This window comes from Protopterus annectens, chromosome 10.part0, assembly GCF_019279795.1.
Source record: "Protopterus annectens isolate FY-2018-M chromosome 10.part0, PAN1.0, whole genome shotgun sequence".
Classification (NCBI taxonomy): Eukaryota; Metazoa; Chordata; order Ceratodontiformes; family Protopteridae; genus Protopterus; species Protopterus annectens.
Window position 1 is genome coordinate 288,451,074 of NC_056744.1, and position 18,930 is coordinate 288,470,003.

The 18,930-nt window shown below is 37.2% G+C and overlaps 1 protein-coding gene across 1 annotated transcript in view; it reads right to left on the minus strand.

Annotated features, from left to right (window-relative positions):
* The window catches only part of LOC122814129 (polycystin-1-like), a 1,441,736-nt gene that overhangs the window by 1,203,855 nt on the left and 218,951 nt on the right, over positions 1-18,930 (minus strand). Inside the window, 1 exon segment of the mRNA XM_044086744.1 lies at positions 8,188-8,309. Within this exon segment, the coding sequence (XP_043942679.1) occupies positions 8,188-8,309 (122 nt within the window).

The following is an 18,930-nucleotide window of genomic DNA, read 5'->3' on the forward strand; positions in this document are numbered from 1 at the left end:
TCTTCATGTACCAGAATCATCATCATCATTGCAATCACAACAGTATTTCTGTGATGCAGATTCTAAATCTAAGAGTGAATCAGACAATGTTTCCAGATCAGAATGTGTTCAAAATTCTGATTCCATTCCAGAAAATGGTTTGAACATTCCACAGGTCAACCTGTTTTGCAGAAACTGTTCCAGTTGCTAAATCTAATTCCCAGCTTTATGTCACACGATATGGATGAGTATCTAAGCCTAGTGTGAAATACGCAGCAAAATGGACTTGACTGTACATACATGTGTATTTAATATTGTATAATGCATGACTAAGGATTACCTGTGATTTCTGCATGTCAAATAGTTTCATAACAATTGTGTAATCTATTTCTCAAAGAGGGAGGATGTAGATCGGAGTGTAAAGTGTGTGTGCTACATCTTTAGGAAGCATGCAAGGCTGTACGTGCATGTATAAATTCCAGACATGTGCAATCCCTAGTGCCATTTTGAAGGAGCAGCCAGAGAGAGAGAGAACATGCATGATCACAGTTGTTAGTTATATAAGTTACTTAAGGTAAAGTCAGGAAGCATCTGTAGTGATGTGTTTGTATAAAATAAAGCTACTTAAACAGAACCCATGAAGACTCTTTATTGTGTCTGAGATAGGAGAGAGACAATGGGCATTTTGGGAGTTTCAAAAATAGTTTCTGATGTGGAAAGCTGGCACTAACCATTTTTGCTAGTATATTAACAATATCTTCAAAGTATGAGTGGGCAATACCATTATGAATGAATACAAGTATTGTTGTGAGTTACTGATGTAGTCAAAGAAGGATTTATGATTATATGAGGCTGCAGATGCTAATTTTACTTCATGTCCCACTTTCTTTGTTATTGTATCTTTCTGATTTTTGGTGATCTTTTATTAGATTTTTAATGTGTGTAGAATTAGATTTATTATAGGTTTTAATTATTTTTTTTTATTATAGTACTTACTAATGCTGTCTACCTACCATGAGGGTTATGTTTACATTATGCTTAAGCTGAACAATTTTAGGAAAGGATCAATGATGCCATGTTTGGATGCTTCTGACTATAAATGTTTAGTTTATTCTGCCAGTTAGATGGGAAAAATGTATTGGTGTAAGACAGCTGAGGCTACATGGGGCTGAAAATCTTGCAGCTGAATTTTGAAAGCTTATCATATCATTTTAACAGTTTACTATCAAAATGTGGAATGACACTAACTCGGATTCCACATATCCGGAATCACTTGATCGAGTGAAACAAGTCATGAACTGAGATACTATGAATAAAGTAAACTGAAAGTCAAGAGTAGATTCAGTGTTTTGTAATTGCCTTTGATTGGAGAATGCGGTACAGTGGGTATCGGTTTGGCTTGTCTTTACTGTACTGTGATCTCGGAGTTTTTATATTTATTGTGCGGTGGGCTATGGGGGGATGGGGGTGCAGGGGGGCAAAAAATTGTAAACGCAAACATGTAAAGTAGTTTTACACTATTATCATTTAAAAAAACTCAGTTAACATGTTGTTTTAGTGCAGCAGTACAGTACGTCACGGGCTACAGTTTTAATATCGGAGGTTTCGAACATGTTCCAATGTCGAACATCCCTTTAATAATTTTCAGCATTTTGTCAATACAATATTGTAAAATTCAACTTAATGAGTCACTTAAATGATTAAAAAATTGTGACTTTCAACATTTTGATAGTAAACCCTTTTTAACATGTATTTTAAAGTTCTGGAATTCAGTAGTGGTTATTCTGGTGGATTTATATGTCATCCAGAAGGTAATTACTGATTTGTAATAGAATTTGACAATGATGACGATGCTAGAAGAACAGTGCAAGTACATGTGATGTTAGTGAGATGTGGTCAAGATTATTTTGGCACCTACTCCACTGGTTATTTATTCAAGGGAAGTGTTCAGTGTAGCCAATTGTTGTGGTAGAGCTGCTCCAGTTTATCAATAAGAAATTGAACATCACCCAACAAAAAGGTATTTTTACTTATGTGTAGATCAGTAAGCACATTTAGAAATCTTTTATCAACCATTAGTAAGATGGCAGATTGCCTATAGTTGGGCATAAATTCATAATTTGTTTTGCTTGGGGTAATCTGAAATTCATTAAGTTCTTTTTGTGAGTCACAGGCATACCTCTTAGCCTCTTACAGCAAGAAATCTGGACAAAGCCATAAACAAAAGTGGGACAAAGACCCAGAAATAGGTACAATTTTTAAATATTGCTTTTACAAACTTATAAAGTTAATAGAATTACAGGTTTTGCATTCACATGAATTTTCTGAATGGTATGAAGTCTGAAATCCAAATCTCTGTCATTATTTGCATTGTCAATGCAAACTTACTCGAATGTTTGAAAGTTCGACTACCATATGGTCAATACCATATGACTTGCAAAAGTTTGAATATCTAATAAAAAATTACACACAACACCTACCTGAATACTTAAGCAGGGGGCAAGCCCCCCGGCACCCACCACAACCCCCTACTCTTTAAATACCAACTCCGAGATCACACTACAGTGCAGAAAAGGGAAATCTTCCTATTCCAAACTGCATGGAGATCTCAGTTACAATGTTCGAACATTCAAAAATCTGATCATATGGTGTCGACCAAATGAGATTCGGAATTTTGAATGTTCGAACATTCAATATAGACCCTATTACTTGTAGCATAATAGCTAATACTTGATCCTAGACATATCTCCTGTTCCTCATGTCTCCTTCCTCTTGCTAACCACTTCTTTATTTACTTGTCATATCTCATCTTCTTCTGCCCTACTTTCAGAGTTCTCTCTCTCTCTCTTTTTTTAATTATATTCTAAGTTCTACTCCTGATAATTTTTATTTTATACTTCTTATAAAACTTATTTTTTCTCAAAACTATACTGTGCATGTTATCATTTGTTAAGTCTGTATTTGAGAATTTACATATATTATTACTATTTAAAACTTGCTCTTTGGAGACTTTTTCCCCGGGCCTCCATTGAAAAAGGGCGCAAGCTCAGACGGACTAACCCGGCCAACAAATGTCAAATAAACAAACAAATAACTAAATAAATATTTTCCAACTTCATTCCTTATTGATTTGCTACTAATTTGCCAGAAGGCCACAATTTTATGAAAAATGGCCAAAAAATATGAGGCAAAAATCTGGACATTCTTTAAAAATCTGTACAGTTGAGAGGTATGGTCACAAGGAATCTGTCTAGAGGTAAGTGGGGCTTTGGCAAATACTAATATGCTTCTTCAGTTTTCAGCAGATTGGACAGCGTGACAGGCACTGAAACCTGGAAAAGAGGGAATTGTGTCTTTGTACTAAAACTAACCTTGGGATTATTTAACACCTGCACTGAGTGTACACTAAGTGTTCGCCGTTCTGACTGAACAGATAACACAAGCATAACTTACATCTTCTTCCTTCTAATTTTAGTTTTCCTACTGATTTTTTTTGCAGCCTTAATAAATATTGAGAGGGATTCATAAAGGTTACTACAAAGTGTAGACTACATGTACCCTTACTGTAATCTTTCTGGATAAGTAGAAAGCAAAAAAATGTGGTAGGGATGGTCTTGCATACAGATTGTGTACACTTACTGTAAGAGTTAATGAATCTGGCCCATCTCTGTTACAACTAAAATATGGATGTGTTCAAGTTGCAGGAATATTTCAAGATCTGACAATTTATTATTAACACTTCTGGTATTAAACTTCAAACTCAGTATGGTCTAGATTGAATTTAATCTGCAATCTGCAATCCTTTTTGTTAGGTTGGAATGTCCAATAGACAGACTTTGCCTAAAAAACAGCATTATGGGAGAGCGAGTACTTTGGTCTCTGTGCAGAATCTGTGGAAGGAAAGGTGTAGATTATCTTTTGTAAATCAAGTCCTATGTGTCCTGTTTGAAGGAAAGTAGTGGTCTCATAACATTACGTATCTTGTCATCAGAAAAACACCCTGTCTTTACCAAGTCTACTAGTATATGCTTGTCAGTGGATTCACCAGTTATTAGGACTACTTGAACGATTTATGTCATGTGACCAGGGCAGAGTTGTGTTAGTGAACTGTTGCTGCCAAGGCTCCTTGGTTCTGATTCTTCGAAGCCTGAGGAGAGTTTTTTACGACCCCAGCTTGTGTTAGCTTCAGGTCATCTCAGGGAGGCATGGGTAAGTTAATATATTGCTCACCAACTACATGAGTAAGTGAAAGGTTGACCTCCAAATTCTATAGGTAATTGCCTCTCACATATCATATGCCATGTTGGCCCATTAGTACTCAGATGCTGAGGAGCATTAATGCATTCCTACATTGTCTCAAAATACCAACTATAATAAGGTTAGCACCAGAAAGGGTAGAGGTAGACTGAAAAGACATCTTCTCAGCAAACTACCAAGGGCAGGAATGATGTATTGAACCAACTGAGTCAGTGGGCAGAGAAAATATGTTGGACAGATAAACCATGCTGTGAAGAAGATGTACTGGGTGAGGCAAAGATGCACTAATACTGACTTAACTATGTCGTAAACCAACAGAAAAGATATTACCCAAAATAGTCTATTCAAAGAGTAGTACACATTTAGAGATCAGTGCATCACATTAATAACTATAGCATGAGGACCAAAGTGGTAGTACAAATTAAACTCAGTATGATCCAAGAGAAGTATACACTTATAGACCGGCACAGTACACAATTATAATGGTACCCTACAATAAGAATACCATATAATAGCAATATGTTGAAGTCTGAACAGATAGTAAAAAATGCATGTACTCTAGAATAGCAGAGTCAAATGTCACCCATGATTGTTGGTTGGTTCAAGTATAATAGTTCAGGGCATGATTGTCAAAAACACAGTGAGGAGAGGTTGGTTTAGATGCCACAAGATATGTATTTCAAAGGGTCAGTAGGCTGGAAAGCCACACCTTAATTGCTTCTAGGATGCCACAAAGCAAACACTTCAGAGTTAATAGGCTGGGGTGCCATGCAAAGATTGCTTCTAGAATTAACAGACTCAGTTTCTATGTGCTCGGATGTAGCCAGGTATAACTAGATTAAGCACAAAAGGAAATGGTGATGTCAATAGCTGTTGATGATGGTGAAGAATTGGTCAGAAAGCAGCAAAGACATATTATAATAACAACTATTTGAGCAACTGATCTGCAACCTACAATATTTTTCTTAAACAAACAGCAGCAGCAACAAACAAGCCAGTGCAGCCAAGCTTGGAGCAACAAGGAATTACAATAAACAAACATCAGCAGCAGCATGCGACTTGCAGTGTCTTACAGCCACGCTGGACCACAAGTAGTAACCTTTAACAACCATACAAACTAGGCAAGGGACCCATAGTTCTCAGCCTCTTGGCACAAAAAAATCTGGACAAAGACAAAAATAATGGGGGGACAAAGCCCCCAAAATAGGGACAACATTTAAAATATTGCTCTTATAAACTTATAAAATTGCTAGAACAAAAGTTCTTATGTCACCATGCATTTTCTGAAGGGTATAAAGTCTGAAACTCAAATGCCTGTCATTATTCAGTGACAGAAATCCAGAAAACCACAAAGTTTATGTGGAACAGGCAAAAATATGAGTACAAAATCTGGACATTCTGTGAAAATCTGGACAGTTGAGAGGTATGCAAGGGACCAAGATGAATGTAAGGCATGTTAGATAATAGTTATAAACATTGAAACAAACCAACTGCATCTATACAGTGCAGTGCTCCCCACTGCTGCATGTACTGCAGTGAGGACAAATCTAGTTAGAACTGGTCAATCCAGTAGCAATTCATAGCAAGGAAAATACGTATAGAGCAGCTAATCCTTTTATGCAGCAAAATATAAAATCTAAATTCACAGCTTATTACAAACACAATTGTAAATTAAGCGTGGGGCAAACAGAATGTCCACAACACTAACAATTTACTACTTTCACTAGAAAATGTATCCAAACTAAAATTCTGGCATAATGAATGGTATTAATGGATTAGCAGTAAATGTGTTTCAAAAGCACACTGATGAAACTAGATTACATAAAAAAATACACTTCCCTGATGCTTTTTGTACTAGTAGCAAAGTCAAATAATATTAGAACCAGTTAATCCTGTAGCAGTGTATAGCAAGGGAAATGAAGCACAAAACAGCCTAGACAAATAGATCAACAGGTGATATTATGCAGCAAAATGTAAAAATCTACATTTCAATGTCACAACCAGTCAGAAAAAAATGCTACAAACTAAGCCTTTAGAAACAAGAATTCTCAGAATACCAGCAAATTTTCTACTTTTCTTCTTCTTCTTTCGGCTTTTCCCGGTTAGAGGTCACCACAGTGGATCATCTGTCCGCTCATGATTGGCAGTGGAGCTTTACAGTGTTGAGTTGCCAGCCCAGTGCCCGACCTTCCACAGAAGGTACACACATGCACACAATCATGCCTAGGGCCAATTTAGAGTGTCCAATCCACCTACTGCATGTCTTTTGGATATGGGGGGAAACCGGAGCACCCGGAGGAAACCCACGCGACCACAGGGAGGACATGCAGACTCCGCACAGAAGGCACCCCAGCCGAGAATCGAACCGGAGAACCTCGTGCTGTGAGGCACCAACAAATTTTCTACTTTTCTAAGAAAAACAAATTAACAAAACATTGACACAAGAATTGATATTAACAGATTAATAATAAATGCACTTTAAAATATGCAATAAATTCATAAAAATCAGACCAAACAAACAAAAGCTGGTGCCTAGATCCAAAGCCACTCTTCTTGAAAAATCCAATGAAAAACCACCAAAAAGTTAAAATTCAAATACTTTAATGGTGTAAAAACAATAAAAAGTAAACGCTTTCATTTAAAACGATGTTAAACTACATCAAACTTGGTGTTAAGCACATCTCCTCTTTAAATAACAACAGTTTACATTTGATTGGTTAAGCTCCTGCTTACTACACCACCACCAAGCCTTGTTTTAAGATGCAACACCAACACTGACCATGAGGATTATTGTGATCCACTGAGAAGTTTAAAAACTGAACTGGAAAAGAGAGAGAGAGATGACCTGTAAGCTGACCAGAACTGTGTTATTTATGAAAATATCTGCTCATTTTCTTATTAAGCTGAAATGGAACTTTTGATTTTTACATTTCACACTAAAAAGACTGTAGTTGAACTGAAGACAGTGTGTTATACCTACCGCAATAGTGAACTCTGATCAGGAAAATAAAGGGGGTAGGGTGGTTGTCGTCAGTGGGACACATTCAAAGCAGGGTACTCTGCATACCTTTTGGTTTGTACTGTTAATTTCTATTTTTTATTATCTATTGTGGTAAACATAATGATTTTAAAGTCCCTAAATATTAAAAGCAAAATACCTTTTGGTTCACAGATATGATTATTTCAAGAATACTTTTAAGAATTGTGTAATTTTCTGAGCTGGTTCCTTTTCATAGCACTGATACTTTACCATACAGATTTTGTTTTTATTGTCTGAAGATGAAGCACCTATCAAGGAGAATTATTTATTTGTTTTCTTTCCAACTGACAACATGGTTTATTTAAAGTAGTATTATTGTGAGAACCCTAACCCACTTTACGGGTGATACATTAAGTCCCCATATTCATAAAACACAGCTTTTATTATTTAAATGGCCACGTCCACAGTTACCAGAAACTGTAAAGAAAAAGCTCTTTCTTCATCAGAGTGAAAGAGGCTGTATTGCCATTTATTTACTGAAACAGCAGCATTGAAAGTAATCATTTTATTTGTGTTTAGTAACCATCCCTCTTGCTGTAGCGAGGAATGTTTGCTTAGCTAAAACAGTATGCACTGACTTCTGATATCATGAATATGTCCGGAATTCTAAGCCTTATTCTATGAGTCTCTTCTTTTTGTTAAAACATTTCCTTAGTTATACTAAATATTTGCTCTGACTGCATATAAAAATAAATTAAATGTTTGAGAGACTGTAGTTACCAGGGAGGAAAGGCAAACATATAGAGAGAGAAAGACAGAGAAAGAGAGAAAGAGAAAAATTGCACAAAAGCATGAAAGACAGACAGCCACAGACAAAGAAATACTCATCAACATTTATTTACTTTTCATCATCACCAAATCATCTTTCCACAGAAATTAAAAATTATTTATTTAATTTCTTTGTCCATTACCTCAGTGTTTGCTCCAAGGACAGGTGTCTGAATGTTGCCGAAGATGCTGACATTTTTTACATTGTACACACCTGTGAATATAGGTAGCCCTGCTACATAGACATCCACATTTGGCAAATTGGCTGAAAGTAAGAAAGCTGCATGGTGAGACCTTGATTATGTTCTCATTTATACTTCAGCACATTCTTAATTTGTAATAACACAATTAATGCCTTTACTTAAGTTATCATATTTATGCAGATATCAGCAACACTCCACCATGGTGAAAATGTGGAGGTAAAAAGGTAATTTTTTTCATTGTCAGTATTTACAAAAAAGAAAAAAAAAAGAATTTAACTCATTAGTCATGCTCTTTAGGGACATCAACCGCACACACTTAAATCAAAGTAACCAAGTGATATTCAGACACTAGAAAGCTCTAACCCTGACAAGAATAGATGCTGGTAAAAAAGAATGACACAAGGTCACCAGTACTTATGACAGGAAGTCTGCTGTAGAATTATTTTATGTAAGTTCTACAAGTCTTCCCTTATGAGCCCCGTCATTCATTCCTCTTCTACAGTCATAATAATAATAATAATAATAATAATAATAATAATAATAATACATAGTGACCTCTTCTCCATCACCAATGAAAGCAAATATTTTCTAGGGGAAGGCAGATGATACAGGAAAAAAATAAACTCACTTATCACCCAAAAACAGAAGTATTCTGTTTAAAATGCAGACTCCTACAGCTAGGAGACCAAATCAGAATGCTGCCATATTGTGCACTTTATTTCCAAGAAAAGGACATGCCATTTCCACTTTAAACAGCATTAAGTATATAAGACAAAGAATAACGAATACATAAATGCATACAGAGCTGCAGATAATTATTATGTTTAGAAGACTTTTCCCTTTGAGGTATCAGTATTTTTTTTAAATTAATAGACAGAGGAGCAAAGACCGAGTCATGCTTTCCAAATGGTTCTGAGGAGCAGAGTTCCCTCCAGCTCAGCACTTAATTCATCAAGCTATGGCATAAGCTATTTACATTAGTAATGTCAGACATGGGTGATGTGAAAACTGTATTCCCCTACACCAAAACATCACTGTCAAAAATAATCAGTAAAGCTAATTGGTTACCATTAAAAAGAGCTAACCTCCTTTAGGTTCTCTGAACTCTTATATTCTGAAACTTGGTTCTCTGAACTCTTATATTCTGAAACTTGCTTCAAAACGCATCTCTAAGATTCCATCCTACAATTTTAGAAAGCAGAGGGGGAAAAGGGTACAATTTTAAAAGTCCCCAAAACAAAACTGCAGTGTACTAACCACAGCCTCTAAGTTCTAGCCGCTAAACTTAGGGGAATCTCTAGCACCCCCAAACATACCTCTCGATTGTCATTGTTTTTTTAGAATGTCCCAATTATGCATCATATTTTTGCCCTGCCCCCAGTAAAATATTAGATTTTTCTAGTAAATCACTGAAGATTATAGTCAAGCAATAATGCCAGACATAATAGATTCATTCCTCTTATTGTTGAGAAAATGCATATTGATGCATTTTGCTCTAGTAACTGTTTACATGAGTTAAAGTAATATTTACAAATTTTCTCGATTTTTTTGGTCTTTGCTGCTCCATTATTTTTGGCTTTTTCCTGAATTCTTGAGCAAAGAAGTTTAGAGGTATGCCATTAACCTTAAAGGCCTAATTGGTTACCATAAATTTAGAACTCAGTTTATTTTTCTCTTCAAACAAGTCCATTATAACTGCTTCCTCTCAGGCCACATCACCAAAACATTTAAATCTTTCCACTGTTTTGTTTTCCATTTCTTGTTGTGTATAAATATATTAAACCAAGCACTGTAAACATTATGTGTAGCCTCTGTTTGACTATACTGTTGCCTTGAAACATTGTCAACTCTGCTTTCTTTTTGACTGATAATGTACTTGTTTTTAACTGGGATGAGCCTGACATCAGTTCATTGTGATCAGTGCTCTGCCCCAGTAAACAAATACATACGGACAGACAAACAAACGAAAAAACAACCAACCAGACAGATACATAACTAAATAATTCAATGCTGAGATTCACAACATATACTTATGAAAAATTCAGTGATGAAATGACCAATTGCATTTTTAAAGTGAAAATTTTCCAAACATCAGTTATGCAAGTGAACTTTTTATAAAGCTTATCCAGTGCTCAGTCTTCAGAAGAATCACCCAGAGAGGTAGAATAAAGTCTAAATAATGACTGACACTCCATGTTCAGGCCATTAGATATAGTCTTCATTGTCTTCAGGACAACAATAGAGAATGGATACAATGAGTGAAAAAAAAATAAACATTTCAGAATGTTTTCTTTCATATAATAATGGGCCCACAGAATAAAGACTACTAGTAATATACAGTTGGTGATGTATAGCACTCTGCTACTGTAGTAGCATTATTGATGCTTGTATATATATATATATATATGTATATATATATATATATATATATATATATATGAAAATGCATGTTTTCAAAGCATAATGCAGTTCTATACCTGACAATGTCCATATAAAATTGCATTGCACAGAAATGTTTCTAATAAGTTTGGGTCAGTATTTGCCTCTGATTTTAATATCTACAGCTTGTTTCTGCATGTGATGGGATGTGAACTTGTAGATCACCCTCCACTGCCACACCTTTTTTGATTTATTTGATTCTTAATGCTGTAGGCTACCCAACAAATTGTGTACTGTGTACTGTTCAGTTGTGTTACAAATGTAGAATGACATATAATGAAACTCAAAAAATTCCCTACTGCCTTTATAAAAACATTGCAAAACTGTTATGTACCCCTCCAAATAATTACCATTTTTAACTTATATAATCCCTGAGAAGTAAATAAACTAAAAAAAAACCTTTACACCAAATGGCACCTATATTGTGTTTGCATGCACTGTATATTCTCTAGTATGGTTCTGACAATTGCAGTAATATACAACACATCAAAAACTTATTAAAACATGGTTGTTATGTATGATTGATATACAGTAACATAAAACTACATGCAAAGTATGTAGTGATCATGAAATGACTATGCTGGAAAGCCTGAATTCCAACATTATAGATGGATTCAAGTTCAGGATACGTTTAACCCAATGTAGCAAGATCAAACCCCTATTCTGCATTCCAAGGTTTGGTAATTGGTCTGTCTGCCTGTCTGTCAGTACAGCAAGCAGATAATTATCTGTTAAGCAGCAGTGTGAGCATTTATTTACTAGTCCTATTTTTTTATTTGACAAAATGTTACATTTGCGGTGATAATAAAAGTGTAGTTGCTATTTCAGTGAACAGTGATCACTTACTGTAAGATATTAGCTAGTATGAAGGGAAAACATTTTTTGTTTCATTTATTGGCATGTAATGGTCCAATCCGTGGTGGTGCAGCGGTAGCGTTGTTGCCTCACAGCAAGAGGTTCTCCCGTTCGATTCTCGTCTGGAGTGCGGGGAGTGCCTTCTGTGTGGAGTCTGCATGTCCTCCCCATGGTTGGGTGGGCGTTCGAAAGACATGCGTAAATGGGCATGCCTTCATTGAAGGTTGGACATTGAGCTGGCACCTCAGCATTTGTGAAAATCTACTGCCAATCATTAGCGGACTGGAGTTCCGCTGTGGTGACCCCTAACCGGGAAAAGCCGAAAGTCAAACAACAACATTTATTGGCATGTAATGAAAATAGAGAAGCACAGTACCTATACACATTATAGTGTTTCAGTTACTATAATGCTAAGAAATGCCCTATTTTCCAGTTTACATTCATATATTACCCAGACATATCCCTTCACTGGGAATCCATGTATGTGGCACATGGTTGTTCATGTCATTTCTTACATTACTGGTAAGACTTTTATCTTATAGAGAACATGCTTATAATGTATCCTTCTAACTGATATTTTAAAATGACAAAAAAGCAATGCCTGCACAAGTGGCATATTGAGATAAAGCCCTGAATGCAGCCCAGGTGACCTGAGTTCAATTAGCACCTAAGGAGCTTGACAGGGTAGGTAGGAAGGATGTGTGAGCCCATACTTAGGAGAGGAGCCATCATCACCATCCTGCTCATACCACTGCTTTGATGACCTTTGCTGAAGAATGAAGGCTATCATTGTGTGCAGAGCCGGTGCTGGGTTGGTATTGGCATGACTACCTAAGCTGGTGATGGTAGCCTCTGTCCATGCACAAGGGTGAGCATGCATGCACAGGTGGTGGGGCATAAGCTTCCATTGCTGAGACATGCTTACTCATGCCAGCACTGGGGGTAGCATTAGGCCAAATAAATGGAAAAAACTCTCATCATAATAATGGTGAGAGGACAAAGAACCTGCACATCTGCCTGGATGACAGTGCCCCCCTCATAGTGTACATCTGGTGTAGGGAAGGCTTGATATTTGGCAGGCATGGGGTCAGAAATGACCACACCCCAAAAAAAGCATGCAAAGTCTTCCACTTAGAAGGATGAAGCTCTTGCTACAGACTAAATAAGTGATATAAATTCTTGAGTCAGGCACTGGAGAATTCATCAAGCAAGGATGCAAGTGAGTGTTCACTGGCAGCTCATACCCATTATGGAGGAGGGAGACAGACTTACCAGCTGAACAGCTATATTGTAGCTGAGAAATGCATTATGCATGCACCACTACAGGCCAATACAATAGTGCCACCCCAAGCTGTGTGCAGAATTAGAGTGGTATTGTGAAAAATACCCTGACTTTAAACTGCCATGGTGACCTATATGAAAGGCAGAAGAAACACCATGCACTACTCAGTGCAGCTTGCATGGTGGGTCCTCCACTTCTTGGTTCTTGTCTCAGTAACAGGAACAAATGGATGAGCTAGTAAAGGGGGCATGGTGGTCGTTAGTTAAGAAAAACCCAAGCCAATACCATATTTAAGGGTGACTTTAATTACCCCACTATTAACTGGGAATCCTATATTACACCAAAGGTACAGGGACAGAGATTCCTGGATTTTGTGAACACAAACTCCCTGAACCAGATAGTCAATACACCAACCAGGGGTGTAGCCATACTGGATTTGGTCCTCATTAATATGGGAGAGTGCTGCAAAGCCCCTACTGTAATGTCTTCCTTGGTAAGGTCAGACCACAAAATGTCTCAGTTGAAGTAAAAATAAAACCTAGACCCCCCAGCTAAAACTGGAATAATCAGGAACTACTCTAAAGCTAACTTCCTGCTATTAAGTGATAACCTGGCAAAATTTCAAGCCCCCATAAACCCTAAGAATACTGCTATGCCTATGCAGAACTTTTCACAGAAACCCTGTACAAGCATGTTAATAGCTGCACAGAGGCAGCTGTACCCACCAGGAAAAAGTACAGAACTAACTCAAAAAACAAGCCACTCTGGTTGAATCACAAAATCAATAGGCTGTATACCAGAAGGAAGAAAATCGTGGCAAAAATTAGGAGGTGTAACACCAGCAGGATAAAAGCACTCTCATCAAACTGAACAAACATATCAAAGGACAAATAAAGACTAACAAAGCCATATTTGAGGTGAATCTGGTCTACTAGTTCAAGGACAACCACAAGGAATTCTTTAACTATGTCTTTAACCTCATAGGCAATACACAATTGTGTGCAGAGCTCATTGTAAATGGAGCCACCTATACTGAGCCAGAAGACATAGGAAGCCTACTGGCTGATAAATTCAGCTGCAATATTACCTCTTTCTCCCCCTAACCTTCCCTCAGGAAATACCATTTAATATAACTCCTCCTGCTATCACTAGGGAACAGGGCTTTCTAAGACCAAGAATGCAGCATCAATGAGCCTAGACAATATCCCAGGATGTCTTCTAAATAGCATGAAACATGGCCTATCAGGGCCTCTGGAATTGCTTCTTAACTATAACCTCCAAACATGCTTTGTGCCACATGAATGGAGAACAGCAGCATCATCCCACAAAGGTGGGCCATCTACAGACCCTGGAAACTACAGACCCACATGTCGCACTAGTCTTATGGAAAGAATTATCATGGAAATGATCAATAGTAATATAGTAAACCTCTAGACATTGGACCCAACCCAATTTGCTTTCCTCAAGGGCAGATCATGCCTACTAAACCTGGTGGACTTCTTCAAGAAGGTCATCAAAGGAATGGAAGATGGCAAAATGGTTCATGCTGCCTACCTTGACCTGACCGAGGCATTTGACACAATCCCCCACTTGGGCATTATTGAAAAACTCAAAAGGTTAGGTACAAACTCGTATGCCACCAGGTGGATAGCCAACTGGCTCACATACAGGACCCAGGAAGTTAGAATTGGGGAGTCCACCTCTACAAAGAGGTCACTCACAAGTGGAGTCCATCAGGGATCAGGCCTTGTGCCGCTACTTTTTGGCAGTTACTTCTCTGAAGTCAAGGTCAATGTCAATGGCCTCTGGCTGAGTAAATTTGCAGATGATTGCAAATTAGGAGCTGTCATTGAATCCCACACTGACACAAATGTTCTCCAGAAGGGGCTGACACAGACAAACAACTGGTGTCAGAGCTATGGACTAAAACTACATGCCAAGAAATGCATAATAGTATCCTTTGGGAAGTCATCCACCCCTCATAAATATCATACTGACAATACAACCCTTAGAGCTGACCAAGTAGTCAGGGACTTAGAGACACTCATAGATAGTAATTTAGCCTTTGACCATCATGTGTCTACAGTAGTGAGGAAATTGTTCTATGTTGCACAACTTATAAACAAAGGTATGGCATCTAAATCCAAGGAAGTCATTGTCCCACTGTATTCGGCATTCATCAGATCTGTCATTGAGTACAGTGCCCCCTTTGGTATGTACCTAACCAGGCATATCCAACAGTTGGAACATCCACACAGTTTCCTCAATAAAAGAATACAGGGCTTAAATAAAATGTCCTATGCAGACTGCCTCAAGGCTATATCTGTATTCTGTCTCCTACAGGCTTTTGAGGGGAGATCTATGCCTGACATACAGGGCATTGTCAGACCCCACTCTTATGGTCCTCCTGCATTTCTGAAAAACAAACAGCATCAGAATTACCCATTCTAAAGACTTAAACCTTGCCTGTGATATAAATAGAACCTGCTGGAGAGACACAGGCTCCCCATCCATGTGAAGCAGAGTTCCTCCCTAACCCAATTCATGTGCTACCTGGACAAGTGGATGGGGAGCAGGACATTCATCCCTTGTTTGGCACCTATGTCTCTAATTGACACAGGCAACCTATAAATGGTTCCTCTCCTAGGCCCTAGGTTGTAAATGTTTCATCTCCCAAACACCTGCTTACACTTATCAAAGGTATCAGAACTTGTCAGAGATTTAGGATGCATGGCTAGGCTTAAAAAGGCCCTTGTGGTCATTAGGTCAGTAAACACCTATGAAGCTGTAAACCTATAAGAAGAACAAAAAGTATAAAAAATGGTAAATGTACCAAGTTCATCTGATTCATATGTGTGCCTAGTGTGTTCTTCAAAATCTACTGGTATCACAATAAATTACACATGAGAATTTTGCTGAAACACAATAGTCTGTGCCACCCTCAAATGGAAACAGCACAGGAAAAAACACATTCTTATGTGTAAGTCAACCACCTGACATTGAATCCAGCATTTGAGGAGGTAACTCAAATACTACCATGCTACCTAAATCAACTCTTAGGCTGACAGAGTATAAAAAAGAAACATCTTACAGGCTGAGACAATCACAGTGTCTCAGCCTGGAGGGTTTGAAAATCATAGTGTCTGCAGAAATTTTGAATGAAAAATTATTTTATTTTTTTTAATTTCTGTCTTCCATTCCTTCATTAACCATGTACTTGAGCTGATCCTGGACTTTTTTCAGCCATGATCTGAGGCTGTTATAACAAGAGAACACATGAAAACAAAATGCAACATGACAAAGTTCTTTACATTGTAAATCACAGAGAAAAATAAATTTACAAAATGTTTACACAACCTGCACCAAGACTCTTAAATCCAGACAGAGCAAGAGAAAGTCACATACACTTTTTTCTTAAGACATACATACGATCAGAATTAACAGAAGAAAATGAACTATTTCCATAATCTCAAGTTTGGGTATTTACCTTTGATTATTTATCTGTTTTACAGTGGGGGTGACATTTCTGTTTATTTATAATGTTTATGGGCTCCACATGCTTATAGATTTTTATAGCTCTATAAGTAATTTTGAAAGTATTCATTTGAATGATGTAATTGGTAGGTATTGTCCTACGAAGGGATTGTAGTGATATCACTGATGAATGGGAATAGCATGTGTTTTAGAACATACCCTTGTGTTATACCCAGCATATAGATGCGCTTGTCCTTAGACTCGGCTGCAAGCATCCGGTGAACTCAACATTTCAATAGTCACAGACCTTCTAGTTTACTTGGGAAGATGGCGTGATGCACACTCTAAAGAGCATGAGTAAGAGTGAGAAATGCTGATCCAGACAGCCAGCCTTTCCCACAGCCAAACAGATCTTATCCAGCATGTATAAACAGCACAAGAGATCTGTGAGTAATTCTGCAACTATGTTCAGACTACCTGAAGATACTGTACTTATTGATGCGTCCAAATAGATGATTGTAAATGATTTTTTTTTTTTTTTGTGAAAAACAATTTTACAAGGAAGAGTAGAGATACAGGTATGTGGTCTTGTGCAGTGAATGGAGGACCTATTTTAGGGATTACAATAATTAGGGAAGATTTATATTGAGGGAGTTCCATGCCAGTGGCAAGACTGAAAATGTGCACAAGAGGTTTGGCTGTAAATATAGTACCCATTTGGAGAAAAGAAAGATAAATGCTGTTTTAGTTCAGGTTGGATTTTTTGAGTATTTTAATTAGTTTTCTAATAGTCCTTGAAATAATGGCTGCAAAATACAACAAATAAGTTCTGTGGGAGAAGGGGAAAGTTGAGCTTGATTCTATATGCTGGTTGTTGGATAGATGGGGAAGTTTGGTGATTTTTGAAGGTTATTAATGTACTAATTTCTGTTTCAAATTCTTAGAGAGAAGAAACATCCATATTGATTTTACTCGTACTTTGTTTGTAAGAACGTAGGCTATACATTTTAGAATGTTCCAGAGTTACTTTGATCATGCTGACATTTGATTAAGTTTTGTTTTTACATTTTATACTCTTCTGTACTGACCCCTCAACAAGTTCCTGCTGCCTCCCCATGTTTTCATGCCCACCCAGCCCCAGACCACCCAAATGCTCCTTCATTATGGGTGCCCCCAGATGTGAAGGTTTGCTGGGTGGATAGCACTGACACTCCCAACCCACATTTCAAGCTGGTTCCCTCAAGCCCTCCATCCCAACATAAGAGTGTTGACCCTCTGCTGCACTATCCTATTCCCCCTTCCAACCCTGCAGTTGGGCTTAGCCTGTTTCTGTACTCATGTCACTAGTGGTTACAGAAGCACATCTTGCCTCTGTACCATTGGGACATCTTACCTTAGTTTTAATTTTGCAGCTTTTTCTAAGGTTCAGAAATTGTTCATGATGTGTGGGTTACTGGATTATTTCCAAAGCTTTCATGTCTTTTCCTTGTTTTTTTTTTTTTTAAGGGATTATAGGTTAGAATTTATCCAGGGGCAGTTTTGTTTCCCATTTGTCATTTCTGTTGTAGAAAGAAGAACTTCTGTAATATTGTTTTGAATATTGATTTAAATATTACCAACAGCAGAAATAAAAGGTTTCATACTGACTGCCCACTTCTGGTATTATAAAAGATCTTTAGAAAATGTGAACAGGCACTGTTTTATTCTGTTTTTTTTTTCTTTTTCTTTCTTTCTTTTAGTATATTAAGTCTAGTAGGAAAATGCACCATGTTAACAAAGACAGAAAGAACTGCCAGCCCTCTGAGCTGAATAATTTAGGATGACCATGACACCTGGTGGTTTGAAGTGCTCTCTCTCTCTCAAAACTTCTCATTGACCTGCTTTATAACATTTTAATCCATGTAATTCTACAATATTTATACATTTACATTGTTAATATTTTAACTATCTTTCCTATGCACTGTAATAATGCTTAGTTAAAGACTAAAACAAATATGAAAAGCTATATACATATCCATCAGGTGTTTCTGGTCCCTGGTTTGTAAATTTCTGCTTCTGTAATTGCATTTTAGTTCTACAAACACCATCTAATTGGTGTAACACCAGTGTAGTTCGCTCTTGCTTCTTTAACTTTTTCAGTGGTGCTGGTTCGTGGCTCAATGCATTTACATTATTTCAGATAATTGTTCACCTGCTCATTTTTTGCCTCTAGCAGAGACTTAAGACAGTCAATTATTATAAAAAATATTTCCTGGCAATGATTCTTGCTGTGCTGGGAATTTCTTCAGATGTACTACTGTCCTCTGTGATTTCAGCTTTCTGACAGAATCTCTCTATCTCTCTTTTCAATTTCTGTCTGTCCATAATCACAGCACTCACCTACCTCTCAACCTCTTAGAGCAAGAAATCTATAAAAAGCCAAAAATATTGGGGGGGACACAATATTGGGCACAACTTTTAAATATTTTCCCTTATAAAAAATTAGAAAATTTGTAAAATAACAGGTTTTACTTTAGAGTGCATTTTCTAAAGGATATGAAGTCTGAAACTAAAACATCTGTCACTATTTAGTATCTTCAGTTTTCAGCGATTTGCCAGAATGTTTACAAACAGTTTTGATACAAAGTAGCATG